We start from the raw sequence: 14,503 nt of genomic DNA on the forward strand, positions 1-14,503 counted from the left end.
AATATTTATTGCCTCTTGTGATTTAGTACTATGCTGTAAAATGTGGTGAGGTCGCTAAGGTAAGTGGTGGAAACATACCTAGAACCTAGATCTCTTGGCTCCTAAATATATGCTAATTTAATATCTCCAAGTTCCCAAAATCTACACTAGTAATAGAGACTTGATCTTCTAGAGGAGAATGGCATTCAGGCAAGGTGAGAAACTCTGAAGATTGGAATAAGCAAGGCAAGGTCCAATCCAAGAGCCTGAGCCTCTAGAGACAGTTTATGAAGACAGGGTTTTGATCCCAGGGAACAAGATAAAAACTCCAAATAGCACCGCAGGATCACAAAAACTCCAAATAGCACCGCAGGATCACAGGCTTAGGCCCAGAGTGGAGGATCATTTCTCCTGCAGCTCTCTGTCAGTGGTGGAGGTTTGAGCTAAATGTTTCATTAGTTACGAGGCTCAGACATTAAAGCAGCTGCCTGTAATGCACAGACCTGAGTCCGATCCCTGGGTCAGGAAGATCCCCTGGAGAAGGGAATGGCAACCCACTCCAGTGGGTGCTCTTGCCTGGAGAACCCCATGGACAGAGGAGCCTAGCGGGCCCCAGTCAGTCCATAGGGTCGCAAAGAGTTGGGCATGACTTGGTGACTAAACAGCAACACTGTTTCTTTGGTTTTTTCTCTTTGTGCATGGAGATTTGTAGAGGTTTCCTAAAAATTGAGCCAAAATGGATCTTCCCTGGTGGCTCAGACAGTAAAGAATCCTCCTGCAACGCGGGAGACCTGGGTTCGATCCCGGGGTTGGAAAATCCCCTGGAGAAGGAAATGGCAACCCACTCCAGCATTCTTGCTTGGAGAAGTCCATGGACAGGAGAGGCTGTCCCCTAATCAATGGGGTCACAAAGAGTCGGACACTATTAAGGGACTAACACTGTGAGGAAATGTATGATGACCCTAAAGTAACACCTTAGCTACAAGGGAAACTGGTTGTGGGGTTTATGGACAGTCTCTGCACAATCTCTGTGACTCTTTTTGTGAATCTAAAAATACTAAAGTTGAAAGCTTTTCTATTTTTTTAGAAGATTGAGGGAATTCCCTGGTGGCCCAGTGATTAGGGATCTGTGCTTCCGCTGCAGCGAGCACGGGTTCAGTAGCTGGTCGGGGAATTAGAATTCCGCGTGCCACTCGGCCAAAAGGAAAAGGAAAGAAAGAAATTGAGTAAGAGTGTAGCAGACCCAATTGAAGAGGAGTGGCATTCCAGGCAGAAGGAAGTGGAATGTGGAGAGGAGGGAACACCATGTGCATGAGAAAGATAAGGGACTTAGTAGGGTTGGAGCATGCTGGAGCTGACTGTCAGGGCTGGGTCTCGATCAGAAGGGGCTTTCTTTTTGGCTGAGTGTAAAAGTGTTAGGACTTATTGTTTAGGAAATAGGAATTGATTAGGAAATTTTAGTTAACATACTCTATGTTTGATTTTATATAAGATAAAATAAACATCAGCACGATGGAGGAGGGTTGGAAGACAGTGTAATGAGATCAGCGGACAGGCTGTTGCAATAGCCTGGGGCAGAGATGCTGCTGCCCTGAGCCGGGCAGTGGGCTAGAAGCAGAGGATGGTGTGGACAAGGATGAAGAGGTGGAGCCCTTCTCACAGCTGAGCTAAAACCCTAGACAGACAGGGCCTCATCCCAAGTGCTTCTTCCTGCCTCCACTCCCATGACGGATTATAATCCCATGGAAAGACAGATGAAGTCTGATCAGTGCCAAGCAGAGCCTCAATCCAGGTGCTCGTCCAAGCCAGAGCAGCACAGGGAGGAGATGCCCTTCACCAGTGCCGAGGAAGTTGGGCAGCAGGTGTGTCAGGAATTCAAGTCCTGGTGCAGAGCAGAATATCCGGTCCCTGGAACTGACGTGTCATCATTGCTTCCATTGTAACTGTAAATCACGTGGAACTGACGTGTCATCATTGCTTCCATTGTAGCTGTAAATCACGAGGGAGTGAAGGGGACCTTCATCACACCACCCAATCCAGGGCTTGCAACAGACCGCACAGGGTTAGCAGCCCCGATGCCTGGGCTAAACACTTCTGGGGATGAGGTGCAGGCTGCCCAAATCCATAGCATGAGTCCCCTAAGTCCAGCATCACAGGGTCCAAAGAATGTAAGGAGTCAACACCTCAACTCTGTCTGTCTGAGTTTGTCTTTTCACTTTGACCAGCATCTGCAACCAGCTGCAGGAGCTAATCCCGAGTCCCAGGGCTGTTTCCTGAGACTCAGTGGAGAGATAGCCACCAGGTTTCCTTTTCACTATGTCGGTTTCCAGAGTGCAACATCTTTGATGTCTTTGCAGAGGGCTTAGGATAGATCTTAACTTTGCTCTTCACGGAAATGCCCCACAGTTGAATTAGTGGTGCCTCTGGGGAGAGCCTCAGAGTATATGGCCATGCTTTAACTAAACGATCCTTATCGCTGCCAGGCATCGTATTATTTAGGGTGAAGTGGGTATCACATCCAAAGTGACAGCAGGAGTTTCTAGGTTCCTTTAAACTGGTTCTAGAATCACATAGCTCATTCTGATGTCTCTACTATAGGCTTCGGGGTTCTAGTATCTTCCAGGCAGAGTGGCCCCACAGATTCTGAAAGTGTGGCCTCATAGTCAAGGCTCAGTGTGCCCTAACCTTGCTGAAGATATCGAGGCTATGAGAAATGCTGGGAGAGTAGAAGTGTCCTTAAATGATGCTATTGGTGCCTTCTTTAGGGCGCCTGGTGACTTTTCCACAGAGGGGTAATTCTTTTTGCTCACCCTAACTAGGGGTCTTGTGGATTTTCTCTGATAAAGGGTAAGATGCTGTCTGTGACAATCTGAGTTTTAACCCCTTGCTACTGAACTAATGGTCCATGGATCAGCAGCAGCAGCACCTGGGAGCTTGTTAGACAGGAATAATCTAGGTCCCAGGATCAGAAAGTGCATGTAAAGCCCCTGGGCGATGTGTCTGCATATTACGGTTTGAAGATCACTGCTTTCATCTTCAGCAGTGGTTCACAATCCAGGCTGTGCCTTAGAATCTTCCGGGAGCTGAATGATCCATATCCAATCCACTACTGACCAATTAAATCAGAGTCTCTATGGGTGGGACCCAGGCTTTAGGATGTTTTAAAAGCCCTCTTAAGAGATTCTAATGTGCAGCTAAGTCAGAGCCCCCGTGACCTGGAAGAGTAGAGGTTTTCAACCAGGATCACTGGGAAAACATTAACTTTTCTCATGTCCAAGCACTAAGATCCTGGTTATGTTGGCTCTAGATGGGGCCAATATCTATATTATTTACATCTCACCAATTAATGATTGAAAATCACTGATCAGACAAAGGGTTTATCATTGTTGCTCAGGCTCTGCAGGGATGCAGGGAAGGGAAGCAGTCTCTAGGGCATCTGTGTCTGCAGGTGTTTCTGAGCCAGGATAGCATCTCCTTGACCATCTTAAGGTGCCTGACAGAGATGGGATGTATCTGTTAGATCCTGCAGGCTTGGGAGGATGTGCAGACCTAAGGCATGTGTATTCTTGACTTCTATCTACCTATCAGGGAAAATTACAAAGTTTGCGGTAAGACAGTGAGCTTTTGGTCCTAATTGCAGTTGGCATCGGGGTACAACACAAGCTTTTAACCTGGGTCTTTGTTACTTGCTTCACTGTTAAACTTCATCTTGCTCTGGTGAAGCAACTGATCTCAAGGACCACTGGCCTGGGCAAGTCAAAGGAGCATTAAAGAAAGAGGGCGCTTTGTGGGAGGCACGATGATATGGCCTCAGTGGGTGGACAGAATAAAATTGGACATAAATGTTTATTCCGTAAACAAGTTCCTACAAATTGACTTCATTTCAAGCATGTGTTAAGTCTTCAAGATCCAGGTGAGCTGATGGAGGAGGTGGAGCTCTATCTGTCTTTATTCTTTCTAAGGTTGTGAGATGGCTCTGGGTCTCCAGGAGACTTCTAGGGCTGCTGTCTATGTAGCTGTCTGACTCCGGAGCCCACTTTAGCAGTTGACTCCTAAGGTCTGCACAGGTGCCCATCTGCCCCTCACGTTCCCTTTTTCCTTCACAGCTGGCGACGTGGGACTCGGAGAAGGGCCTGAATGGGAGCCTGCAGGAAAGGCCCATGGGCAGCCGCCTCCAAGGACTGACTCTCAAAGTGGTGACTGTCTTGGTAGGATCCTGGGCATATGGGGGAGGTCTGCCATTCAGGCTTTGAGTCAGGGGCTTTGCTTTGTTTGGCTTAATGCTGAGTTTGGAGACAAGGGGATCTTGAGTAGTGGCTTGAGGTTTCATAGGCTTTTCACTCAAAGAATTCTGTGAACAGTGAAGGAAGAGCAAGATTGGAGATTCTGCTCCAGGGCCTCTGAGACCCTCCAGGGCAGGTCCCTGGGCTGCTCTAGAGAAGGACCACTCATCCAGAACCAGGGCTGAACCCCAGAGCACGGACAATAGCTCTACTTCTTTTTGGATGTAGGATCTTAACCTACTGGTTGTCCTTAGGAGCTTTTTGCTGCTAGCTAGAGTCCCCAGAAAGATGCTGGGAAGACATCCTTCTAGAATCCAGCACCACTGATAAGCCCACGTGACACAAAGTTTACAATTAAGACCGTTGGTTGCAATTTCTCTGCATGGTTGTCCTGGAACCACAGACTTGGACTTCTTTCAGTTATCTTAAAAGCATCTTCCTTCCCATTTCTTCCTTCAACTTTTTAGAACTGGAGGAGACATTTTAGATTTATCTCTTATTAGCTGGGAAGACAGGCACTGCCATTCCTGCAGTCCCCATATGCACACCATGAATAAGCATTGTACCTTCCCCCCACCCCCACCAAATTAAATTAATAAAATGAGGTCTCTGGGGCTGTTGCCATAAGGCCCCTTCTTTTTCAGTTTCATGGATTATGGTGGGGAAGGCTGAGCTGTTTTCCAGATGACCATGTGCCCTACAGGAGTGCGTGTGACCCAGCACAAATGTGTTCATGTGCCCATAGCCTGCTTTTGGACTTTTGGACAGTGAGGTTTAACCTGCCGTGCAGTATGACCTTGTCTTGTGACTGGGCATCCATTTTTCTAGTCCAGTCTGATAGATGTAATAGTCTTCTCTCAACCTGGTTCACAGAGCTCTGTGGTCATTTATTATCCCAGATGAGAGGTATTCACATTTCTTATGTGTGTCCTAAAGAATTCCTGCATTTCCAAAGGGCAGAGTCCTGAATGTCACAGATGAAGGCGTGAAAACAAGCCATGTTATCCTAGGAGAATGGGATGCTGAGCTGAGTCTGAAATGACAGAGGACAGATAAATCCGTTCCTCCTTCAGTATGCTGGTTGGAGGGATTTTCCTGCGCACTGTATCCTGAGTGTCTATAAACCACTTTAGAAAAGGTCAGAGAGGTTCAGACTCCAGGCCTAAATTGGGCGAATACAGTGCGTGTGTCCACAAACGTTCTGAAATTATGGTTCATCAGGTTGGTCTCTCCAATAAGACCCTGGGAAGATGTGTGTTAATGAACCCGTGATTTAGTTGAAGAACGTTCATTCTGTTGTCCTCAGGAAGAACCTTTTGTGATGGTGGCTGAGAACATTCTTGGACAGCCCAAGCGCTACAAAGGGTTCTCCATCGATGTCCTGGATGCACTGGCCAAGGCTCTGGGCTTCAAATACGAGATTTACCAGGCCCCCGACGGCAGGTACGGTCACCAGCTCCATAACACCTCCTGGAACGGGATGATCGGGGAGCTCATCAGCAAGGTAGGTCCCAACAGCAGATCCATGGGGAGGGGCCCCCTAGTCTGCCTCTGGGGTGATGTCTTAATTGGGCCCATTATGAAGCTGGAACCTCAGGACCAGCTAGACAGATCACAGTCACCCTTCTCCATGCGATAAGGACCTCTTCCTCCACCTCCACCCTCCTCCCTGCTGTATCATTCTTACTTTTATTTTCCAATTCCCAGGCACTCTGGGTTTTCCTTCTGTGTCCATTGCTATCATTCCTTTGAAACACCCATTGTGCCTGTTCTGTAATCCACCCTTCATGAAATCCACCCCCACGTTTGAGCTGCCATAGGAGCCCAGTGCTCATGGGGACAGGGATGGGGAAGACGGGTGCATGCTTATTCTCTTCTTCATGGGCCTACAGAACTGGGCGGTGTGTCTTGTGTGTGTCCACGTGCATGCATGTGTGTGAATGAGTGTATAGGCATGTCTGCATTGCTATGGATAAGTGAAATCACATTCCCCAGTGCCTCAGATCAATTTCAAATCTTTACTCTTCCTCTTGCCTGTAGAACCTGGGTCCCCATGGCATGAGGCCGATTCACTGGGTCCCCCTTCTTTCCCTGCCATCCTGTGGCCTCTGGGTTATTTACTGACAGCCGTTTACATTGGTGGGTCTGCTCAAGCCCTCCGTCACCATCAATCTGGACATTTCTGACATCCCCACAGATATCCCTGGGCTTCCGGTGCTTTGACCGTTCATCTCCAGTGGCCTTGGAGTACCTGTCCCCGTGCATCCTGTTAGCATCTTACATGTTGCTGTCCCACTCCATGACTATACCCTGTTATCCTTCTGACTCTGGCATTTTATCTTAGAACACAAGTCCTTTTCTTTATAAACCCATAAAGGCAGACAGGATACCTGTGTTCTCTCCAGTTTCTCCTAGGCTGTCATTTTTTTCCAGTAGCGTGCATTCTAATCCTGTTAATGACAAGAAATTGCTCATTAAATCAGCTTAATATAAAAAAGGAGGTGAAAACAAAAGCCAATCCCATAACAACTTTATTGTGGAATAATTTATATATAATCTGTACCCATTTCAGATGATGTATCATTCATGATTTCTAGGAAATTTAGTGAGCTGTGCAACCATTACCATGTCTAATTTCGCAATACTTCCATCACCCCAATGAGATCCGTCATACTCATTTACAATTAATCCCATTCCAACCCAGCCCGAGGCAAACCGTAATCTACTTTCTAAGTCAATAGATTTGCTTTTGCAAATATGTACTAAAAGCAGTCATACCATACCAGGCTTTTGTCTCTGACCCTTTTCACTTGGCACATGTATTTGAGGTTCATTCTTCTCTAGGATTTCTGTGCCTTTCTAGTATGGCATCCTTTCCCGCCCGGCATGCCCTCTGTGGCTGTCCAGATAAACCCCTGTTCCCTTCATCTTTTGTGATTCTCCTAAATTATTTTTGATTTCTTGTTACCTTGAAACCTTGACTTGGTTCTATTACCTACCTTCTGACTCTGACATCCAGGTTGCTGTATGCAATTAGAGGCGAAAACCCCAAGTTTGTCCAGATAGATGCATAAACAATGTGTGGCCTTCCACCTCAGCTGGGCCTTCAGGACAGCCCCAGTTCCTTAACATGGCCTTTACTGGGTCCCTTAGCAACATTCCTTAGAAACTGTTGCAAAATTGTATCTTTCTCCTCAAGCAGCCTAAGAATCTCCTATCTTAAACTAGAAAAAAGAAGTGCTCCTCTATTAAGGAAAGAAATGAAGACATCTGAATGTGAGAGTCTGCTTCGACTTCCTATAAAGATCACATCTGCAGACATGCGCTCTCACCTCCAGTTTCAGAGCAGGGAGTGTTTTCCCTCCTATTACAGCTCACCCCTCACTGGGGTCACCAGTCACCTCCCTGGCGCCTTCTCTGGACCTGGTTTCATACGTTAGTTTCCCTCCATCCTATGTTGTTAACCTATCCTGATCCCCTAGATTTCCTTCTCAGTCCTTGCATATTCTCCAAGCATAAACAGAACAAACAAACAAACAAACACACCTCCCTGGATCTTGGGTTTCTGAGAAGAGAAGCAAGAATGAGAAATGCACGTGTGGCAAGTGGGAGCGCTGACATGGTTGCCTCCAGCAGTTTCTCTCTTTATTCTCCGTATGTTAGATTTCAGTTTGGCAATCAGTATATCTGCCCCTCCAGCCTGCGTATTGGACCTGATAAAGTTCTTCTATGTAGTTTTCCCCAGTTTGAATATGTAGTTTGGATAAGCTGTCACAACTGGTCATTCTAAAATAAACCTAGTTCCGACAGGCCTCCTACTTAGAGAGCCAAGAGAGAGATGATCACTGTGCAATTTTAATGCTCTTATGCCAGCATCAACTCAGGCGTAAGGATCTTAGTCTCCACCAGTCTTGGCAGTTTTAACCTCACAATCTAGTTTCATCTTAATGAGGTCTTTGTCTGTTTTTAAATTAAGCTCATCTTGGAAAGCAAACATCTTGGGAGGTACTTTTGAGGTCACAGCAGAGGATGTCCTAGGGGCCCCTTCACTGCATGGCTTTACTGAAGGAAGAATCAACCATATGTCTGAGAAGCCATGAGTTAAGGGAAGTGGAAGAAGGAAGATGATCCCTTTTTTCTTGGAATATGCTACTCTCCAGCATAGAGCCTGCATATAAAGCAACTTAGGACTGATACTCTAATGAGATTCAAGGTAGTCGTACACTCTCCATATAACTTCAAAAGTATTTTAGAGAAGAGATATATCTGTGTGGGCTGATGGAGTTTGGAGAGGTTTGATGGAATAATGGAGTGTCCCTGTGGTCTTGAAGTATAGGAAGGATGAAGACAAGTCCAGAAAATAGAAGACAGGGTGGGGAGAAGGGTGGGCAGTAAGATGGAAATACCAGTAAAAGGAAAGAGGTGGTTCACTAAGGGGATCATTAAGAAATTGAAGAAAACCTACAATTCACACAGAAATGAAAATGGTGATAGATTCTTTCCTCCAGAAGTGGTTTCCAAGAGTTTTTAGGGTTTGGGGGAGACATGTGTAAGGTAAGGTGGTAATGGCAATAAATCCTGATGCTGGATTTTCCTTACAATGTTCAAAGTCATGAGGCGTCAACACTCGAAGCCTTTTCCTCTGAACAACCCAAAGGGCAGTGGATAGGCCTTGGGCGAAGGTAGAACCCAGCAGTAATCTGAGGACCGCCTTCTGACCAGATGGGTTTGCCTTGCAGAGAGCAGATCTGGCCATCTCCGCCATCACCATCACCCCGGAGAGGGAGAGCGTTGTGGACTTCAGCAAGCGGTACCTGGACTACTCGGTGGGAATCCTCATCAAGAAGCCCGAGGAGAAAATCAGCATCTTCTCCCTCTTTGCTCCGTTTGATTTTGCTGTGTGGGCTTGCATTGCGGCAGCCATCCCCGTGGTTGGTGTGCTGATATTCGTGTTGAACCGGATTCAGGCCGTGAGGGCTCAGAGTGCAGCCCAGCCCCGACCATCTGCTTCCGCCACCTTGCACAGTGCCATCTGGATTGTCTATGGAGCCTTCGTACAGCAAGGTACCTTCCTGGTTTCTCCGTGCTGGAGTAACCCCAAGGTCCTGGAGGGACTTGTCTACTGACGACATTCTAGATTCATGTTCCCAAAGTCATTTAAAATGCAATTTTATTTAACTTCTAAGATGGTCCTAATATCATGCTGTACTCCAAGTATTCTCAGATAGAAAGTAAATGAAATGATTAAAAAAAAGAAAGAACTTCGGGTCCTGATTTTCCTCTTTAGATAAAATTAACTTCTAGTTCTGCTTTGCACTTTCCTCCCCTCCCACATTAGATTGATTGTTATGCAGACAGGGTTGTCAAATGAAACTATCTTCCTTAAATGTGAAGTCTTCATGGGCTAAAAAATCACAATTGTTTTGCAGTCATCTAAGCAATACTCCAGCCATTCTTGAGATTCAGTCTCCTATCTCAGAGAAATCTTGATAGCAGTTGGGAAGTTACAGTTTTGATGGGAAACAACAAAGTTGCAAAGTTCCTAATGTGAGTCCTGGACTTATCTGCACTATAGCAAATTAGGTATTATCTGCTCGAGAGGTTATATAATAATAGTCAGCAAGGAGCTTTTCTCTGCTACCGCCTGAGACACCGAGGAGGAACGATTGACCTCAAAGAGGCAGCTTTGGACTATAAGTCATATACAATGATTTCTGAAAATCATAGGAAAAAGTCATCTAGTGAGGGCTGAATGTTAATAAAAGTGATATGGTGCATCTCATTTCTGAGGCTTGAAAGACAGCTAGAGAACCCTCTAGGTAGAAGGTAATTTTACATTTACAGAATTCCTGAGACTGTTTCATGTGAATTTAAAACAGATAGGGACCTTACATAGGGTTGCAACCCTGGAAATTCTCGACACAGTGAGGAGAACCTTCTAAGGGGAAGAGTTTGATATTCAGAACTCTACTGTTGGCGTTTTCAGAAACATCCTATCACTAAAAATGCCAAGCCTAGCTGTGCTGTATTTTGTGACCCTCCACCCCTTTCTGAGGTTGGTGGTCCTAGGATTTTATTTCCAGAACTGTCAGAGTCCACCCTAACCAGCTGGCAGTCACTTTCTTGATCCTCAGCTCATCACCAGGGGAGGTTCCCTATGGCTGGCTTCAGGGCAGAGAACTTCTGGGGACAGGAGTGAGAGCAGAAACCCCGGACCAATCCCCTTTGCCTGTCTCCTGCAGGTGGAGAGTCCTCAGTGAACTCCATGGCCATGAGAATCGTGATGGGCAGCTGGTGGCTCTTCACTCTGATCGTGTGTTCCTCCTACACAGCCAATCTCGCCGCCTTCCTCACAGTGTCCCGGATGGACAACCCCATAAGGTAAGGTCCATTACTCCTTCCAGAAGGCTGTAAAGAGAGAACGCAAGCCTGGCCATGGTGGCCTGCTGTCATGGAGGCAGGGAAGGACTCCTCCGGATCTGCAATTTGATGGCAGTGATCTTTAATGTATGAGGAACTTCACTCCTGTTGTATTTTATTTTATGTGCAATTAAATACATGGATAAATTCCCTGACTAGTATTTCTTTGAACATTTAAATTCCACCTGTAACTAATAAGTCAAAAAATTAAAAATCAGCAAATGAAATGTCCTCAGACATTTCAATATTGATTGCAAACTCATTTAATCAAAATTTTATAAACATTTCATTAAAACCACACATCTAATATATTTCTCCAAGTCTCCAATCTTCAAACATCTAAAAAATATTTTTTAAAACATGCCAGTTATTGTAGTGATTAGAAAATGTATTTCACTTACAGTTATAAAATTGTAAAATTATTGAAACCAAGAACTAAAAATGTTTCATTTTAACCAAAATGTTAAAAATAGGGCATAAAAGAATTAGTTCAACATAGTGAAATAACTCAGAAATGCCTTTGCTTTATAATCAGATTCTCACCTACTGTGTGAATTACAAAAGAACTTGGATAAAGTGAATGTCCACTGGCTATGTGGTTGCTGAACTGACCAGTGGCACAGATTTAGTCCACACTTCTTTGGGTGCAATATCAACCTCAGTATCACCTCTTTCTTTATCCCTGATTATGCTTTTCTGTGTCCCTGCCTTTGGTAATTTCTCCTTTAATTCATCATACTTACTGTCATTATATCAATTCTTTTGATCCACGACCCTAGTCAGGTCATCCATACTCAACCAGCTTCTGTAGCTCCCAAGTGCCTATTTGAAAGAGGAAAGATTCCTTGATTAGGATTAAAAATTCAGAATGATATGGTCTAGTTTTAATTTTAATTGACATTTTTATTGAGATAATTATAGATTCACTTGCAATTATAAGTAATACTGCAGAGAGATCTCAGAATATCTTTTAGCCAGTTTCACCCAATGGTAGCATTTTGCAAAACCAGGATATGAACATTGATACAATTGACTGATTCTATTCAAATTTCTCCTCTCATGTTTGTACTCATTTCTCTGTGTGTGTGTGTGTGTGTGTGTGTGTGTGTGTGCATTTGATTCTATACAGTCTTATTGTATATGTGGATTTGTGTATCCACCATGACAGTAAAGATACTAAGTATAATAATTTTGTTTCTACAAGAATTCCTTGTGTTGTTCTTTTATAACCACACCCACCTCCTTCGCACTTCTTTGCCTCTTGTCCCATTCTTAACACCTAGCAGACACTAATGTGCTCTCTGTCTCTGAAATTTGTCATTTCAAACATGTATTATATATATAGAATCACACTTTAGGATTAGCTTTTTCTTTCAGTATAATTCTCTGGAGAGTCTTTCGAATTGTTGTGTGTATTAATAGTTCATTGCTTTTTGTTGCTTGGTAGAATCCAAGGTAACACAATTTATTTAACAGTCCCCCAATTGAAGGATATCTAGGTTTTTTCCAGTTTGGGGCAATTATGAATAAAGCCACTGTGCATTTGTGGGAAAGTTTTTGTGTGAACATGCATTTTCATTAATACGTAATACATATCCAAGAATGCAATTGCTGTATCTCGTGGTAACAGCATGTTGAGTTTTATAAAAAAATGATCAAACTGCTTTTGAGAGTAACTATCACTTTAAATTACTACTATGGATGTAGGAATGATCCAGTTTCTTTGCATCTTTGCCAGTATTTAGTGTATCAGTATTGGAGAAGGCAATGGCACCCCACTCCAGTACTCTTGCCTGGAAGATCCCATGGACGGAGGAGCCTGGTGGGCTGCAGTCCATGGGGTCGCTGAGTCAGACACGACTGAACGACTTCACTTTCACTTTTCACTTTCACGCATTGGAGAAGGAAATGGCAACCCACTCCAGTGTTCTTGCCTAGAGAATCCCAGGGATGGGGGAGCCTGGTGGGCTGCCGTCTCTGGGGTCGCACAGAGTCGGACACGACTGAAGCGACTTAGCAGCAGCAGCAGTGTGTCAGTATATTTTTACTTTACCTTCTGATAGTCATGGTGTGATAGTGCATTGAGGCTTTTTGCTTCCGTAATGACTAATTACAGTGAATACCTTTTCATGTGCTTATTGCTGTATTTTCCTTGATGAAATATATCTTCTTGTATTTTGCCCATTTTCTCACTGGATTGTTTATTAATGTTGAATTTTGAAAGTTCTTTATATACTTGAGATACTGGTTCCTTGCCAGATGTATGGTTTGCAAATATTTCCCCCTGCTCTGAAGTTTGTTTTTCAACTTCTTAACAAAGTCTTTCACAAAGAAAAGTTTTTTTTATTTTTATGAGGTTCAATTTATAAATTTATTCTTTCGTGAATCATGCTTTTGGTGTTAAGTCTAACTCTGCCGGGTCCTAGACCCTGAATATAATCTTGGATATTTTGTTTGTTTTTCTGAAAGTTTTGTCATTTTCTGTTTTGTAAATTTGGATGTGAAGTTTCCATTTTTAAAATTCATTTGTGGAGTAAGACATTGAGCAGGAATCATAAACAGTTGGATGTGACCTGAATTTACTTTGCAAGCTTGTTGGGGGTTTTGGCAGCTTAGTATGCTGAATATTTAACTTTGAATGACTTTGGTGATGGTGACACTCTTCAGGTTGCCTCTGGTCCCACTGTCCTCTACTTTATTACATATGCCAGCTTCACACTTTAACATATTTACTTTTCACCATCAAATCATACAAGTTAGTATCCTGTGACACAGAAGACCTGGTTGACTCTTGGGGAGAGAGCAAGACCTACACATCCATGCTGTTCATTGTGTGGTACCCAGGCCAATATTGCTGGCATAAGACACTCAGTCCTTACCTCAGATCTCACGGACCAGAATTTGTATCTAAGTAGGTCTCTAAGTGATTTTTATTCACATTAAAGTTTGGACAGCTCTGCCAACAATTAGAAAAAAATTGATCTGTGAAATCCTCATAGCCTGAAGCGATTGGCTGCAACCAACAAATGCATTTTAATAGAGCTATCCATCAGTTCCTGCCTTCAGGGTACCACAGACTGGAAAAGGTGGCGCATATTAAGGGTACTCAAGAAAAAGAATATGAGACTTACTCCACGTGCCATAAGTTACAGGTATCTGACTAGACTTCCTATCATTAACAGCTATAACCTGGAAACATCTGCTGTTTACAGCATTTTTAACATAAACGCAGGTAGATTGCCAAGTTCAGACTTAAATAGGAGAAAGTGGGGAAAACCACTAGATCATTCAGGTATGACCTAAATCAAATCCCTTATGACTATACTGTGGAAGTGAGAAATAGATTTAAGGGACTAGATCTGATAGACAGAGGGCCTGATGAACTATGGACGGAGGTTCATGACATTGTATAGGAGACAGGGATCAAGACCATCCCCATGGAGAAGAAATGCAAAAAAGCAAAATGGCTGTCTGAGGAAGCCTTACAAATAGCTGTGAGAAGAAGAGAAGTGAAAAGCAAAGGAGAAAAGGAAAGATATACCCATTTGAATACAGAGTTCCAAAGAATAGCGAAGAGAGATAAGAAAGCCTTCCTCAGCAATCAATGCAAAGAAATAGAGGAAAACAACAGAATGGGAAAGACTAGAGATCTCTTCAAGAAAATCAGAGATACCAAGGGAACATTTCATGCAAAGATGGGCTTGATAAAGGACAGAAATGGTATGGACCTAACAGAAGCAGAAGATATTAAGAAGAGGTGGCAAGAATACACGGAAGAACTATACAAAGATCTTCATGACCAAGATAATCATGATGGTGTG

At 43.9% G+C, this 14,503-nt stretch overlaps 1 protein-coding gene across 1 annotated transcript in view; it reads left to right on the forward strand.

Annotated features, from left to right (window-relative positions):
• Nucleotides 1–14,503, forward strand: part of GRID1 (glutamate ionotropic receptor delta type subunit 1) — a 684,852-nt gene that overhangs the window by 561,482 nt on the left and 108,867 nt on the right. Inside the window, exons 9-12 of the mRNA XM_052640513.1 lie at nt 4,086–4,187; nt 5,569–5,766; nt 9,002–9,326; nt 10,505–10,643. Coding sequence (XP_052496473.1) covers nt 4,086–4,187; nt 5,569–5,766; nt 9,002–9,326; nt 10,505–10,643 — 764 coding nt within the window. The remainder of the gene's footprint in view (nt 1–4,085; nt 4,188–5,568; nt 5,767–9,001; nt 9,327–10,504; nt 10,644–14,503) is intronic.

This window comes from Budorcas taxicolor, chromosome 5 (assembly GCF_023091745.1).
Source record: "Budorcas taxicolor isolate Tak-1 chromosome 5, Takin1.1, whole genome shotgun sequence".
Classification (NCBI taxonomy): domain Eukaryota; kingdom Metazoa; phylum Chordata; class Mammalia; order Artiodactyla; family Bovidae; genus Budorcas; species Budorcas taxicolor.